This window comes from Pholis gunnellus, assembly GCF_910591455.1.
Source record: "Pholis gunnellus genome assembly, chromosome: 9".
In the NCBI taxonomy this organism is placed as follows: Eukaryota; Metazoa; Chordata; class Actinopteri; order Perciformes; family Pholidae; genus Pholis; species Pholis gunnellus.
Genome location: NC_136535.1, coordinates 26,503,906 through 26,521,028, shown reverse-complemented (window position 1 = coordinate 26,521,028; position 17,123 = coordinate 26,503,906). Strand labels below are relative to the sequence as shown.

Below are 17,123 nucleotides of genomic sequence, written 5' to 3'. Positions count from 1 at the left end.
ACCCGTGGTGGATCAGACCCAGAGGGGACCGCTTCACCCGGAGGAGGCGGGGCCAAAGACAGAAGAATCCTCGTCACAGACCAGGATGCTTCTGCTCGGTTCGTCCGTGATCTTTACGGAAGAGACGTCTTACTGCGGATCCTCGGGAGAACCGGGACGCCGTTCTACTCACGCGGTCACAGAAACCGCAGACTGTCTGCCGACGTTCACCAGCCGGAGGCCGGAGGACCTGCCGGCTACTACGGGGAGACGGGCTCTGTCTAACACCTGGTGAGTCTGTGGCAGCTTTTATAGACACGAGAACTCTTATTGGTTCTTATTGGTTTAATTAATTAAGAAAAGAATCCACGTTTCTTTGTTATTCTTGTCTGTAAACAACTTTCTTGAGCAGCAACACAAGAAGTTCTAAAATCTTTAAAACACATTCTCAGCTGATCAATGATCTCATTGGTTATGTTTCATTGATGATCAAACTCCGTATGACATCACTAACGTATGACATCACTACCCTATGACATCACTAAAGTTACCTCATCAATATCTCCCACAATTTATTTCTTTTTTTTCACATATCTTTCAGACATATTTCACTATTTATTTCAACGTATATTACTAATATTTTCTCTACATTTTTTTATAAATATTTGATAAATTATGTTTATTTACATTAATGACGATTAATGTAACATTTGCACATATTCTGAATTTTTCTGAATTTTTCTGAATTTTCCCACAATTATTTCACTAATAATTTTAGGACATCTTTTGGATATTTTTCACATTTCTATTTATTGTTTTTGATCAAATCAAATAATATAATTTGACCTGAAATGTTACAAGGCCTCGAGGTGGAAACTGATAACAGAACCGTTAACTCTGGACCTTAATACTCCAGGTTTTACTCATTTAGAACCGGTTCCCTTTTAGAACCCTGTTTCTGGGGGGGCGGCACTACCCACTTCTTAACAGATGTTTAGTATCAGGAAGCAGATGTTTACAGATTCTCCTCAGTCGATATAAACCTGATCCTGAACCCTGACTCAGCATGATCCTAACAACAGAGATTAAACCCAGACATGTGTTTTTAATCTCAGAGAGACGTCGTCATCTTTCCTCTTGTGACGGAAACAGATCAGGATGTGTTTTCAGGAATGAGCCTCGGGGCTCCTCTGTTTCACCGTCTTCATCCACAATATTTAAAACAACATCAATGAAACCTTACTAGCTAAACGTTACTAGCTCTCCTCCTGCTGGTCTAAACACTGATTGGTTGTTTACAATGAAACATGATCAGAGACTAGAAACACAAGTTTTACTGAGTCAGTAAAACTTTAATTACACTGTGATGTTAACGTTAAACTGTGAGGGGGATCAGTACGGATCTACAACGGTCCGTTACACAACTAATCGCCTCACAAAAGGTTTGTGAAGTAATGTTTGTCATGTAGAGTGATGAAGTGTTCATGTGATAAAACTCTGAGCTCATCAATCCGTTCGTTCCTTGTTAAAGGGTTGGAAGAGTGTTTTTTAATCGGAGGATAAAGAATGTTTTCCAGATGTTAACATCATCTTCTCTCCAGCTCGAGTGTTCAGTCCCCGAAACAAAACCCAACCAACTACTTTCCATAAACCACGAGGCCCCAGGAATTACTCATTTATACTTTCCCATCTTCCACTTCTTCCCGTTTAGAGATTAGTTTACAACATTTCTTGGGACTGAAATTAAATACCAAAGCAAAACATTGACATCGTTTCTTACGGGAACCGATTCAGATTGTTTTTTTATTCACCCACTGAGATTCAAGACATTTCTCTCAACCGCAATGTTTCTCGTCAACTAAGAAAGCTTTGGTTTTGGATTTAGCTGCAATGGTTTATGATTCCTCCGTCCTATCAGTCATTTATGTCCTAAAAAAACTAAATCTCTACTTCTTGGTGGTGAAAACCTTTTTTACTAAATTAAAATAAAACAGAATTTTCCAGTGCTGCTCGTTGCTTTAACCGTCCTAGTAATCTATGCTTCTCTGTCAGTTCCAGGGAGGCAAACCACCAGGACTCACGATCCCCCCCCACCAGCCGCCCACCTTCCAGACCCTCCTTGGAGAACCTGGTGGAGAGACCGCCCCCAACCGATGCCCCTCCTGGACCGGACTCGGACCTCACCACGGCCCCCTCCTCAGCCTTCAGACCCAGCTTCAGGCACCGCTCCCCCTCCCCTGTTAAAGCACTCCCTTCGTCCTCCTCTTCTGTCCGAGCACCTCCCTGCTCCTCACCGTTCAGGGTTGTTCCAGCATCTTCTCCCGCCGCTCAAGACACCTCCCTGAGCAACGTCTCCAGGGCTCTTCCCTGTTTCTCTCCCACTCCATCTTCCTCTGGGAGGTCTTCCTCCATGCAAGCAGCTCCTCCTTCCTCCCCTACGCCACCATCGTCTTCTTCTTCTTCTCTGCGCTCCTCCCCCGTTGCTCCTTCCTCCTCTGCGTTCACCAGATCCTTAGCCGCCTCCTGTATTAGCCAGTCCATCAGCCAGAGCATGGCGAAAAAGAACAGTGCCCTGCAACAAGCCCCGCCCACAAACCAAAGCCCCGCCTCCGCAGCTTCCTTGCCGTCCTCTCATCTGCGCCGGCGCTCCCCGTCACCTAAACCTCCTCCCGGTCAGCAGGGCTCCAGCGTGCCCGCATACGCCCAGCTAGGGTGCACCAAAGACGGGTACCAACATCCCCGCGGTCCCCTGTCCTCTCTCTGGTCCTCTTGTCCTTCTCCGTCTCTCATGCCGCCTCCTTCTCCTCCTCTTCCCCAATGCTCCCCTTCCTCGTCCATGACCCGTCGTCTGCCTTCTTCTCCTTCCCCTCGTCCCTCTTTCCTCCACTCCAAAACTGACTCCAACGCAAACAACAATAACAACAATAGCGTTAGCTTAGCTGCTATAAACCCGGTGATTGGTAACAAGCTGCTAGCTAACGGTAGCACCAACGCCGCGGTGACCCCGCGAACTCCGGATCCCCTCTGGTCCGGGTCACACAATCGCGTGGCTCGGCCTTTCTCCGCATCCGAACCCAGCTCACGAGTTCAATCCCCGTCGTCCCAACCCTCTCCGACCCCGGCCTCTTTTACCCGCCTCTGCTCCCCACCTCCCCAACACAATTACACCTCCCCCATGGCGAACAAGCCCCCCCACCCTCGGAGTGCACGAGGCGCTAGTTCCCACAACCCGCTAGGCCTCACTTTGGAGCTGCCCAGGTCAGCGTTCGGGCAGTCCTCTTCGTGTCTCAGCCCTCGAATCCTCTCCCCGCCTCCCATCGGCGTGTCGGTGAACGTTTGGACCAATAACGTGGCGACGCCTCAACCTAGAAACCCCAAATACGCGTCCTCCTCCTCTACTCCCTCGCCTTCCTTTCCTTCCTCACTAGAATCGCCGAAGCTGGAGAACGCTTCTTTTCCCGCTTCTTCTTTGTACCCTCCTGCACCCTCCCAAACCCTCCGGAGGTCTCGCTCCTCCTCCATCATGGCCGACGGACCCCCCAGCCCCGCCGGGAGCAACCCCAGTGGAGCTCGCCGTTCTTGGGCCGACGGCAGCAGCAGGTCCCTCGGTTTCAGCGGTGGCGGCCGAGGCCTCTTCGACCGGCACGAGTCCTGTCCGACCAGTCCGAGGAGAGGGTGGTCCTCGTACGGCGGCTCGCCGTCCTGCCTCAGCCCCCGAGCGGGGCTTCGATCCCCGCTCTCGCCCGCCCGGCTCAACCCGGGGACGGGCGCCGCCCTCGGCGGGCAGCACTTCACCAGCGTGCCCTGGCCGGATGTGCGAGAGCTTTCAAACAAATACAGGGAAAGCGATGTCCTCAGTGCCGCTTTCTCCACCACCTCTTCCTCTCCTCCTCCCCCTCTCTCCTCTCTCCCCCACGCCCTCCTCTCCTCTCCGGTGTTATCGGATAGCCAGACCGGGTGGGGGGAACCGGAGGTCCAGGTGGGGGATTGTCGCAGCCAGCTAATCTGCGCCTATGTTGCCCGCCCCTCCTCCTCCTCCTCCTCCTCCTCATGCAGGCTCCTGTCCGCCTCCCCTTCACCTGCCCCCTACCAGCACCACCACCGCTACCAATCCTCAACGCCTCCTCCTCCCTCAATCCCTCCCCCCTCGCCCCCGAGTGCCTCCCCGCTACCCTTCGCCCTTTTGTCTCCGACCAAGAACCAGAAGACCAGTTATGCCACCACGGTCAACCTCCAGATCGCTGGAAGCGGCCGTATAACCTCCTTCAGCACCGCCCAAGTTAGCCTGACCCAAACCCTGCAGGGAGGAGCCGGACCGGGGGGACCGGGGGGACCGGGGGGGCCGGGACCAGGTCAGTCCACCAGGAGAATTAGCATCAATGGACTTTCACACATTCCTTCGACTCTTTCTCAGAACTGTGACAGGATGTGAAAGAAAGAGACGAGACCTTTGGTTCTTTTTCGTGGCATTACGAGAGAAAAGAAAAAGGGAATGAAAAAGTAAAAAGAAGGTAGAAGTCGTTGTGTAGCTGCTGGTTTCAGTGGACCAGACAAACTTCATGAGGTCACCATGTTCAAAATGATCTTCCTCAAACGGCAAAGCAAGAGAGGATAAGTCCACGTCTGAGGGACGTGATGAATGTAGTCTACGTTAACGTGAACCAAATGTTCTGGGTTATTCTGAAAAAGACAATATTCCTGTTAATCTATTTACATCGCTGAATGAAAATTAATATTCCACTAATAATCCTTCAGCCGTTCATGTTCAGATGAACGATCGACGCTCCGACACGTCGTTCATCTCGTCTAAACACGTCAAAGTGAACATCGGGAGCTAACGGATGTTTCTCAGCGTGTTCCAGAGCTGGAGGACGTGTTGGACTCTTTGATTCTTTAATCATTGCATCAAATCCAGAATGTTGCCATGCTGGGAATAATAGTGGAATATTAATGTGTGCATGTAGACGTCGTCACGTAGGGTTCAAACACGAACGCTTCTGGAAATCAAACACACGATCTCTTCAGAACGGACCTTCTATCTGCACACGGCTCCTATTCCTCAATCTGGGTTCATGACCTTTGATTGAGATTGTTTTGAAAGATGCTAATATTGTTCAAAAAGTAAAGAAGTGAGTCAGAGCTGGAACCCTGAATGTCAGCAGGATGTGGTGAGTTCGTTCTAAAGAGACTGGGAGACAAACTTTAAATCGACTGTTAAATTTGAGCATTTAATGAGCTGAAGAACATAAAAACATTCGTATTTAACATCAGAGGTCGTCTGTTGACCTGGTGCTGTTTGCAGTCACAGATACTTAATGTATTTTTATTGTTTCTTTTCATATTCTGTTGAACAAACGTGTCTTTCTGAGGCCAGTGTTTAAAGTTGGTTATTAATAATCCTTTTAACCGTTGTATTCTTCTTCTATTGTCTTTATTTATGAAGTTATTCTTGCTCTCTTTGGCACTTATTATCTTTAAAGTGATGACGGTGTTTTAACTTCAGACCAAAAGATGTTTTTTAACGTTTGTTCTCACGTTGATTTAAACTCGTTCTTGTCGTCGGCGTCCTGCAGAAACCAACCGCTTTAACATCAGCGTGACAGCTGATGAGCTGATAAAAACATTCTCAGATTATTTAAATTATTTTCAAAAACAACAATAAAAAAAAAAAAAAGATAAGGAAGCAGAAAATAATCCTTAAAATGATTTACATTTAATTCTCTGTTATAAAATACTTCCAGTGATGGAAGAATGAAAGGAACCCAATTTTTTATATTATTATTATTATTATTAAAAATCACATTTTCCTGTAGATCTAAAATGAACAAAACTAAAATGACTAGTGTAAAATGTTAAAATATTAAAGATAACAGACGTTTCTGTCGGGGCGCCGGAGACGGAGCGGAGAGAAGAACGTGTTGTTGTTTTGGGAAACTGGTGAAAAAGGGAAATATAAAGTAAACGTTCATCAGTAACCCTCATAGAGTGAGATGGTAAATAAAGGTATGTGCTGCAAAATCAAAATGAAGTCTGCTTTTTATTTCAATAAATGTTTATTTTGTTGAATTACAGCCTGAAAGTAAAATGTGTTTTTATTGAGATTTGATGTAACGAACCAACAGAAAATAAATCTAAATTGGTGAAGTGGATTGAAAAAATAAACCTTCTAAAAGCCATTTGTTCATATTTATAATGACCTCTGGAGATCCAGTCTCACGATCACCTTCAGATGTAATCAGTGAAATAAAGTGCAGCTGTGTGCAAAGCAGGACGGACGTCAGAGGATCAGACGAGCCAAAGACACATTCCTGTCTCCTCATATTTCATTTTGTAATAATGGATTTAATGTTGCTCCGTTACATCATGTGACGCTTAAGATTGCACACGTTATTTATGAGGTTGTTTTATTGCAGCAGGGTTCCTCAACGGAATGCACATTGTAGTCTAATTTTACTACATAATAAAACAACTATATTATATGTGGAGGACGAATTTATGAGTTTCACAGCCAGAAGAAAGAAGCTGCTCTGAGGTCTGCTGAACACGTTGTTAGTGTCAAAGCTTCATGTGTTAAAGCTGCATTCTCTCTAGTGTCCACCAGGGGGCGACTCCTCTGGTTGTATAGAAGTCTATGAGAAAATGACTCTACTTCTCTCTTGATTTATTACCTCAGTAAACATTGTAAACATGAGTTTATGAATCAGATCTGATTTAGAAGCTTCATATCTAAGATGTGAACGCACCATTTTTTTAAATTAAAAAACAACTTTGACTATTTTTCTTACATAAACAGGTTTTAATGCAACAGCTTGAAAACACCGAAGGCCAGAATGTTCAACGTGTGACGACACGTCCTCCTCTACAATCTCTCATCTGTGTTTGTGTTCTGCAGCTGAACTGCGGTGAACTTGAATTTATCAGCGAGCTCATGCTCTGCAGGGATTTAATCTTCTTTATCTTTAGACTCACATTTCAGTTTTGGTTTGAACTCGACTTTGCACCGGACTTCACCGGCTCTCATTGCGGCTCGGAGCTCCGGTAAGAAGAGTTTCATTATTATTACTTTATATTATTACTATTTGTCTCTGTTGTCTCAGGTTTGATGGGAACTCGTGTTGATCGACACAAAACACACAGATTAACTATTATATCTTAAAAAAACACAGTTAGTCAGGGACAATAGAGACGTAACAAATAAAATAAATCATTTGTGTAACGACGACATGATGTCAAACAGCAGCAGTGGTGGAATATAACTAGACAGTGTACTCAAGTACTGTACGCGAGTACACTTGTACTTATTTTGAGTATTTCCATTTTACGGCTACTTGTTACTTTACAGGTTCAGATTATTGGTGCAACAATAAACATTAAGAGCGAATAAACAATAAGTCTGATCTCATGCATATTCATGTGATGTTCTCTGTAATATTGTAACATTGTGATATTATATGAGTGGAGGATTGTTTGCTCTGTGATATTATTTATCTCTGTTATGTTTGTTTATTTTTATTTTATTGTTTAAATTTTGCAAAGTAAATAAATTAAATCTAAATACTGTCACGTTCAAAAGTCAAGAAACATATATATGCAGTCGGAAAATGTACATTACAAATACAAATAAATACTATAAAAATATGGAGAATATAACTTTTAAAATGTGCAGGATGTGCAAAAATAATTATCTGTCATAACAAAGAATGATGTGGAAAGTATATTTGATATATAAAACTAAGAAATATAACGAAAACACAATTGTTATTTTCAGGTGATTAAACACAAAAGAAAACAAACTTATTCATATGATTATAAATAAATCCCTCTCAATGTTCCACACCGGACCTTTTTAAGTATATTTGATAATACTTTGTGATTTTACTGAGTAACTTTTTAAATGCAGGACTTTTACTTCTACCAGTATTTCTAAGTTGTGGTATTAGTACCAGTTGTAGTACTTCTACTGAAGTAAATGATCCGAGTGCTTCTTCCACCTCTGATGAGACGCGGTGGTGCTTTGAGCTAAATGCTAACGTCAGATTCATGACGGTGACGCGTTAGCATGCTAACGTGCTAATTATCAGCATCGACTGAATGCAAGAAGTGGACGCGGTCGTCATGACGTCACTTATTGGTTTGTGGACCGATGTTCTGAAGCCTCAAGTCAGCCATCTTGTTTTTCTGAACAGGAAGTGAGCATGTTTGACGGCGCTAAGATTAAATGTTGTAACGTGAACGATGAACCGCGTTTCATCGAACGGCTGTTGAGACGTTTCCGTCTGAACCAAAGTCTGAGCGACGGAGCCGTCGTGGTGCTGAACACTAAAGCAGCTGATGCTCAGTGAACCGTCTGATCTCTGATTTAAAGACCTTTGTTGTGTCGCTCTTCTGTCTTCCTTCCTCCTGCGCTTCACATGAAACTCAGGATTTCTCGTATTAATGAGAAACAGTTTTTCCAAAAGCAAACAGACGGCGAGAGTCTTTTATTTGGAGACAGTTTCAGCCAAAACAAGATGAAACCGATGAATCTGTTCACGTCTGATTTCAACACGTTGCGTTTCTTATCAGAATTTAAGGGAACGTCGTAAAGACATTAGCTTTTCTATATGTCAATTATTACCTCGTAGCCGCTTTAATCAGTGTGATCATATAAAGTGTGTGTGTGTGTGTGTGTGTGTGTAAACCATCAGAGTGAGTCAGGCTTCAGAGGAACTGAGTGATGATGAGGAGGGAAACAATGAAGATGCATTGAAAGTCAATGGTTGACAAACATTCATTAAAAAGCATAAAATTACAATTTCCACAGAAACATTTGCAGATTGGTGGTTCGTTGTAAGAGACAGAAATAACGCTGCGCTTTCTCTGGATAATCATAAAAAGATTGAATTAAAAGTAATTATTCTGACACTGTTATCCTCCGTTAATCTGATCTTCAAACGTGAACAAATGAACCAAAACCAGACTTTTGGGTGAATAGAAGGAGAAACGTGTCTCCTATCAGCTGATTGAGCGTCCGTTGTTTCAGATGACATCATCGTCACAACAAACAGCTTTGCTCGTGTGACTCAAAGTTTCCAGTAAATTTAAATCTCTGCGTGTTTGACTCAGAGGGGAGCGTTGAGCTGATCCTGAGTCAGTGTCGTGCATGTAGTCGGTGCTGCTTGCGATGGAAAGCTGTCACAGAAAGTTACGTAGAATTTAAAATCCTTCTAATTGACGCGTCAAACAAACAGGACTTTCAACCAGGAGACCGTCGTTCCAGTCCCGAAGTGTTTGTCTCTGTACTTTTGTTACGATCTTTAATGTTTTACGTTGTTTTAACCTACTTATGTTTAGGAAACAAAACAAAGTTAGGTTTAATAAAAGAGGGGGAAATAATTTAAAGTTAATAATCAGCTGTTTTATTGATGTTCTTCTTCTCTCCTAACAAATAAAACGGTTTAATTCAGACCCCTGATGTTTCACGGGGTCACATGAGAGAATCCTGTTATCAGTAGATGTTGATTGAGGAGGTTTAAACTGTGATGAGTTCAGCTGAAGTTCCAACAGTAACTCTACACCAACCTTCTGTTTCTACTGTGAAGTCTGAACTGTTCAAGGGTGCTTTTATTGTGAAACTCTTGACACTGAAACAGGAAGCTGTTCCTGTTTAAATCTAATCTGGTTTAGTTCTCCGTCCATTAAACTAAATAACACCTGTAACTGAAGACACTTTCTACAAAATAAAAGCATCTAGACGTTTAGATTCGTCCTCTCGAGACATCTGACATCCAGCAAGAGAGTTTAATGTGTTGATATAAAACATGTTGAATCCACCGAAGGTCTCCTGAATTACAAACGATCAGGAATCTCAGGAATGTCTCTGAGAGCTGTGTCGCTGATCTAATCCCTGGAGGAGGAGGAGGAGGAGGAGGAGGAGAAGGAGGAGGAGGAATGGGAGGAGTGAGAAAGTGAAAACTGGAGAGAGGAGAGAGGAAAGTGACAGAAGGGAGACGAAGAGGAGGGAGGCTCTCCGGTCAAAGAAGACTCTCGCTTTCAAACCTCGGTGAGACGAATTTGGCGGGGAATTGTTCTTCTTCTCCTCCTTCTTTGTCCACAGTTCTTCTTCTTCTTCTCCCCTTCTTTGTCCACAGTTCTTCTCCTTCTTCTCTTTCTTTGTCCACAGTTCTTCTCCTTCTTCTCTTTCTTTGTCCACAGTTCTTCTCCTTCTCCTTCTTTGTCCACAGTTCTTCTTCTTCTCTTTCTTTGTCCACAGTTCTTCTTCTCTTTCTTTGTCCATAGTTCTTCTTCTTCTCTTTCTTTGTCCACAGTTCTTCTTCTTCTTCTTTGTCCACAGTTCTTCTTCTTCTCTTTCTTTGTCCACAGTTCTTCTTCTTCTCTTTCTTGGTCCACACTGGGACTGAAGACACAATTTAACACCAAGAAAAGTTTCTGTTTCTTTGGAATTTGTTTTGTGCAGCTCTTCTTCTCTGTTCTTTTGTAGTTCTCTGGTCCATCTGGAGGATCAACTGAAGGAGTGTGAGTCGTTCCTACTGACTCTCTGTTCTGTCATCCAGATCCGTCTTCTTTGCTCGAGGGCTCCTCAGCAGCCTGAAGAAGCTTTCGAAGGTTTTCCAGGGATTTCAAACCTTCCTCTCGGAGGATTTCAGGAAGACTTTCTCTGCGTGTTGCTCGGAGGAACTTCTCAAAGTGGACTTCTGTCTCTGGATTTGTATTTTGAACCCCTGAGGATCCAGGAGGCTGTGGATCCAGATGCTGCAGCAGAGCGAGACGGTGATGAGATGACGGTTCTGCTGCCCGGGCCATGCTGAGAGGGAGGTCAGCTCTGGCGAGAGTGTGTCTGTGTCTCGTCTGTCTGCTCGGCCTGCCGGTCGCCGAACCCCGATCCCGAGACCTCCTGAATCAGGTCCGGAACCTCATCAAGATCGCCCCCCAGCTGGTACGAGTCTTTAACACTACGACACATCAGTTCATCAATGTTTCACATCTCAACAGGTTTCAGTCGCTGCGGAGATTTGGTGGATTTGGACAAACTTTTGTCCTCAAGTTGTAGTTTGTGAACATTTGTTGAGCTTCTCCGTCGTTTAGTCTCTTCATCAGGAACGAGTCTGAAGATCTTGTGATCTTTACGCTCTCTGAAGGCTGAAAACACTGACAGCAGAGTTAACAGAAACATGTATATGTTTATATGTAGAACACAACATATGAACCAGTATTTAGTTTTATTTTACTAATATTAATAGTATTACTGGTATTACTCACTTTCTGCTGACATGTCCTCAGAACGTCGCCGGTTCCTTTATTTCCCATGATGCTCTGCTTCCTGTGTGTGTTCTTTTGGTCTCTTTGTGATGTCATCTGTCCTCGTCTCTACTCGTTCCACATCAAACGTTTCTACTGTGCTGCACATGTTGACCAGGACTTCCTGTCAGAACACATGTTGGATGAATGAAAAGAAAAAAAGGATCACGGAAATCGCTATAGAAACTGGATCCTACATTTCCCATAAGGCAGTTTGGTTGCACCGGTCCTGAGAGCATCCCTGCAGCGTCTTTGCAGAAACACGTACGCAGCTGCTCAATGTTAACATTTACAGCGATGAGTCCTCGGGGCAGAGAAGCACAGCAACGCCAATAAATCACTCAGAAGAATCAGCGTCAGGATCAGACCTGCTGGATCAGCTCACCGCCAACACACCTGTAGATCCTCTTGTTCTCTTGTCATAAAGCTTTGTTTAGTGCTGAGCAGCAGGGATGCAACATGTAGGAAATGACATTTTCATTGTGTCTATGATGCTTAAATCAGACCGTGTGTGTGTGTGTGTGTGTGTTAAAGTAATGATGATGAAAGACTTTAACATGTGAGCTTCTCTTCTTCCTCAGAAGGACTCCGGCTGCCGACTGTACACGCCCACCGCTGAATACTACAAGGTACGAGCCTCCACAGCCGCTTCAATAAGCATCACATCATTCATTCATCCATTCATTCATTCATTCATTATGAGGGAACATGTAGATGCTGACAGAGAGATTCGTTAATACAGCACTCCGTATACGTGATCACGTAAACGATCTTCATCACAGGTCTGATCTAAGATTTTAAACGTTTCATTGACTGTTGAATAAAAGCTGAGACATTCTGGTTGGTTATTACATAACGATTGTGTTATTACATTCTGCATATCTTTTAAAAATATTGTGTTCAAGCTGTTTATTCAGTGTGGCTTTGTGGCACAAAGGCAGTAAAACTGCCTGTGCCAAAGCACACTGACTGTAATCCTGCGGGCTTAATAATCTTTATCCAGAAAAGTTTGGCACGCTTCTCCTCACACAGCGTTGCCAACAGCGGCGCGAAAAGTATATCCAAACGTGCGGCCCGATTGGGAATGGGGTGCTATGACTTTTATAAGAGATTCGCCCAGCGGTTTTCCCGAAAATACCGAAAAACGGAGCAAAATCGCCCCATAGACTTGAATGGGGTTTCGGCGTGAAGAGAGCAAAAAAAACACTGAACTTTGGACCCATATTGACAAGCCATACTTTAACGTAGAAAAATGATTTAAAGTTTAAAACATAGACAAAACGCTGGACGTTATTGGGCCAAATGGACATTTTGATAGCTAGCACAGTTTTCATGAAGTCGCAGATTAAGTTTCAGGAACATTTTGGGTCCATTTCAGATTTTAGAATGGGTGTGTATTGCGCAGCTCGTTAAGGGCTAGAGTGAGGGCATAATTGTCAGAGTGGAGCGGAGCAGGAAAATATTCTGTGATTTCTACAAACAAATTGCTCAGAGTCCCACAATTTGCACTCTTCATGCATTATTTTTGGAGAAAAGTTAGCTAATCGTGTTCTGGTCTAGAGAAATGACTGTGGAATCCAGCACATTTACACATTTTGCACTACAGACCTTAATTGACAGGAAAACCAGCTTTCTGCTCCATAGAGACCAATGTTAAATCTGACCACTCATTTCTCAAAGAAAGCAGACGGTACCACTTTTGTATATTGCTCTGGAACTCACATTTTTAACACCACAAACATAAAAAACACATCAGCGCGTTCGCCAGAGTCTTGCTTTTTGTTAAAAGGAGGCGGAGTTTTGTTCAAAATCACTGTTTACTGTAACGTTTCTGAATCAGTCTGCCTCTAACACCAGGTGCGTCCTCACCATGGCAACCAGTTACACACACGCACGCAGGCTCTCTCTGTCTGTCTCTCTCTCTCTCTCACTCTCTCTCTCTACCTCTCTCACTCTCTCTCTCACTCTCTCTCTCTACCTCTCTTGCTCTCTCTCTCTCACTCTCTCTCTCTCTCTCTCTCTACCTCTCTCGCTCTCTCTCTCTCACTCTCTCTCTCTCTCTCTCACTCTCTCTCTCTCTCTCTCTCTACCTCTCTCTCTCTCACCCCTCTCTCTCTTTCTCTCTCACCTCTCTAATAACATATTTGTCTTAACATACATTTGTTTGTTTATGATATTTTAATGTAACTTTTCATATTCTATATGTTTAAATCACATCTTGTCAGACTCCTTGTGTGTGTGTGTGGTTAACCCTTTGTGGTTCTGGTCGGTGTCTCCAGCAGAGATGTCCTCGCTCCAGCCTCAGGTGTTTCTCTGAAGAGATCCAGGTCCTGGTTGATGAGTGGCGGATCGCTGATGACGCCAAAATCCGACCTTTCGGATTCAAACGAGGACTCGGACAACTAGCAACAGAGTTCAATGGGGTGAGGAGTTTTTATCTAAATTACACTTTTTTTAATTTCTCACACGTCTCATATGAAGAAATAACCTGACTCATGAATATTTACTTTTAAATAAAGTATTTGTTGGTTTATTTGGGAGAGTAAACATTAATTATAATCATTGTTGGAGGCTTTTAAGAGATGATGTCAACCACGTCCTGTGATTCATTGTCCAGAAGCTAAACAACGTCACATCTCAGCAGCAATATGGTGACTGAACGCTGAACGATCCAAACATAAAACTATATTTAGCTGTGGTTTGTGTCTCATACAGCTGGTACAGATGTGATGGTGTTAGACGGACTGTAGTTTGATAGACGAGCACATTGACAGGAAAAGGCAAAGGGACCCAGTATTGAACCTTGTGGGACGCCACAGACAGTAAAGAGGCTGAACGATGTCAGTGTGTTGACATCCAGAAACCTTTGACAATGCTTCAGCAATATAGAGTTTCAGTAATTTTATTTGATAATAAACAATGAATAATTTTAAATGTCAAACATTCAGTCCAGCTTTTCAATCGGGAGGATTTTCTGCTTTTCTCGGTTTTATTTCATTTTCAACTGAAACGTTTTGTGTTTTCACTGTTTATTGGACAAAACAAGACATTTGAAGACATCAGCTCGGGCTTCATGAACATTGTTCACACCTTTCGACATTTTATCGACTAAACAGTTGAGAAATAATCCAGAACAAAGATAACGGCTCCTTGCAGCTCTACATTGATTGGAGCCAAGAGTTTAGGAAATGACTGATCATTTGCATCTTTACTACAAAGTCAAATATGAACTGTAAACTAAAGTATTACCGCTAAATGGGTTGTTGACTAGTTCTGTCACGTAGCATCCGAAAACAACCGTCCAATCAGAGCGGAGTGTGACTTACAACGCTGAACATGTGATGAGAGACGAGAGCCAGATGCTGGAGGCTGCAGGAAGCCTGCATGGATGAGTAATGATGCTGACATGACCAGAGATTTACACAGAAGATGAGACATTGATCAGCAGAACCAAGAGGCATGTTTCTGAATGAAATAAGACTGAAGAGCGAAGCGCTCTGAGAAGATTCACCCTGAAGCTCTCGGGTGCAAAACACGCTCACCTTGCATGTCTCAACTGGAAAAAGCAGCTTCATCTGAACGATGTTTAAAGTGTCTGTTAGTAGCAGAAGAACTCTTAACATATCCCAAAATATCAGTTCATCAGAGCAGGAGGAGCTGTAGCCAACATGAAGTATACAGTATATGTGTATCGGGACCCACAACCCCTCATATCGGAACAGGACGCACAGACTTTATATTTGTTTTGGCCAGAGGTCTTCAACAAGGGGTCCGCGACCCCTAGGGGGTTCGTGGAGGTACTGCAGGGGGTCTGCGACATTTTTGAATAGCTTAGTACTGAACGCACAATAAAGAGGTGTGTGTGTGTACGTGGCACTAGGCCCAGTTTAATATAAAACACAATCTATACAATATATAGAGTCGGGGTCCTGCTCCTCTCTATCAGTTTGGGGTCCTTGGCCTGAAACTCGTTGCAGACCTCTGCTGTAGGGTGCTGTTGTGGTTGTTTTGTGTGGTTATGTATCTCTCTGTGGTTGTCTGTCTCTTTGAGGTTGTTTCGTGTCTCTTTGTAGTCTTTTGCTGATGAGGGGCTCTGCCTTCCCTTTGAGTTATGAACATACAGCTGTTCTTTTTTACAGAACAATGCAATAAAGACTCTGAAAGTCACTTTGTGAGATTGTCCACTATATGTGTGAGTTTAACAGCAGCTTCTTCACTGGTTTTTCATCGTACGTATATCATTATATATCATCTGCATACATTTCAACACCAGCACCAATACATGCTGAAGGCAGATCCTTCATCTAAGAGCAGAATTGGGCAGCCGTGGCTCATTGGGCCGAGGGGAAGTTTAGTTTAGTTTAGAAGAGGAGAGGACCTAGACTAGAGCCCTGAGGCACTCCGACATTACAACACCATGACTTTAAAGTCTTTAAAGTCTTTAAAGTCTTTAAAGTCTGCGGTTATGAAAGTTTATGATTTATTCTAAACAGATCTGCTCCAATAATGTGTCTCTGTTTTCTTGTTCCCTCCACAGACGGAGTCAGGGTGTCTTAGATGTGAACTCCTTCCGGAGGAAGAAGCAAAAACGTTCCTCCGTGAACTTGAACGGATTCTTCAGAAGAGGAACAGCCGCTCATTATCTCCATGAGGACCTTTTAAAAAGACACTTTGTGATCAGTTTTGATGATCTTTCTGCACATTTTCCTCGTTCAGGTGGGTGAAGAGAGAACGTGGAGTCTGTGGGATCAGGATCACTTGTGATCCAGGTCCAGGTTTGGATAAATGGACAGAAGCCTGGATCCCTCGTACATTTGAGTGTGATGAATAACCTGTAACTCTAACATGCAACATATAACACGTCCTTTTTTATCTCTTTTATTTGGTGAAACAAGAAGTGTAAAGAATTAAACATGCTACTAAAGTTTGTAAACGATGTTTTCAACTCAAATTGGTTTTCAGCATTTAAATCACCTTTTGAGCACGAACAGGTCGCAGGTTGATGAAATATCCAGATTCGTTCATCTGCAATGCAAACCAACTTCATATGTAATCTTTTATCTCTTTTTATGAGCAATACATAATGTACAAAACACAAATAATATCAGCTTATTGAAGGAGCATTAGCGGTTGTAGTGATTAAGTCGGGTGACGTGGTGTAGACGGAGGAGGTCGGGGGGGATGGACGCGTCAAACAAACAGGACTTTCACCCAGGAGACCGCTGTGTGTGTCCAAAACCAAAAGTCAACTTGACTTATTTTGACCTAAATCACAATATTTTCCTAAACCGAACCAAGAAACTTCGTTGCTTAAACAAACAAACACGGTGTGAGGTGTGGAAGGTGCAGCGTTAGGATGTTAGTGATGCTGCTTCAGTAGAATAACCAGCCCCCTTCATTCACTATTTGTCACATTGTAATCTTTTTTGGAATGAAAACTAGAAATCAAAAGAAATGTGAGGAAGAAGTAAAGAATTCCCAGGAGATGGACGACGCCCACTGCTCAAAAGAAGAAACCAATGAGCTGAGAGCTCCACAGCAGCGGTGAGGAGACACATGAAGATACAACAACCAGAGAAGAATTCAAAGAGGACGTGAAAACCGAAACTCAAAGATCTGAAGCAGGAAAAACGTTTCAGCTAACTCGAGTCCACACACGAAGCAGGAGCACGATGATGATGATGAAGCTGAGACGATTAATATGACTATGAAGGATGCATTAATTAAATCAATGAACAACTGATGAGAACTGATCTATTCGGAGGGACGGTCGAGAGGAAATGTGTTCCCGAAGAGAAAGAAGGGAACTCCACGTCTGACTGTGTGGAGCAACTTCTCCGACCTGA

At 43.4% G+C, this 17,123-nt stretch overlaps 1 protein-coding gene across 4 annotated transcripts; it reads left to right on the top strand.

Moving 5' to 3' along the window:
• Positions 1 to 6,886: 6,886 nt before the first annotated feature.
• Positions 6,887 to 16,313, top strand: il15l (interleukin 15, like). 4 transcript variants are annotated; one of them, XM_079165717.1, is made up of 5 exons: positions 6,887 to 7,017; positions 10,533 to 10,915; positions 11,859 to 11,906; positions 13,557 to 13,700; positions 15,815 to 16,313. In XM_079165717.1, the coding sequence occupies exons 2-5, from the start codon at positions 10,781 to 10,783 to the stop codon at positions 15,926 to 15,928; spliced, it is 441 nt and encodes a 146-aa protein (XP_079021843.1). In that variant the 5' UTR covers positions 6,887 to 7,017; positions 10,533 to 10,780; the 3' UTR covers positions 15,929 to 16,313. The 4 variants fall into 4 exon arrangements, with proteins under 4 accessions (XP_079021843.1, XP_079021842.1, XP_079021841.1 ...); XM_079165716.1 differs by lacking the exon at positions 6,887 to 7,017 and adding an exon at positions 9,921 to 10,021; XM_079165715.1 differs by lacking the exon at positions 6,887 to 7,017 and adding an exon at positions 9,969 to 10,021 and having other exon boundaries at positions 10,460 to 10,915.
• Positions 16,314 to 17,123: the final 810 nt, after the last annotated feature.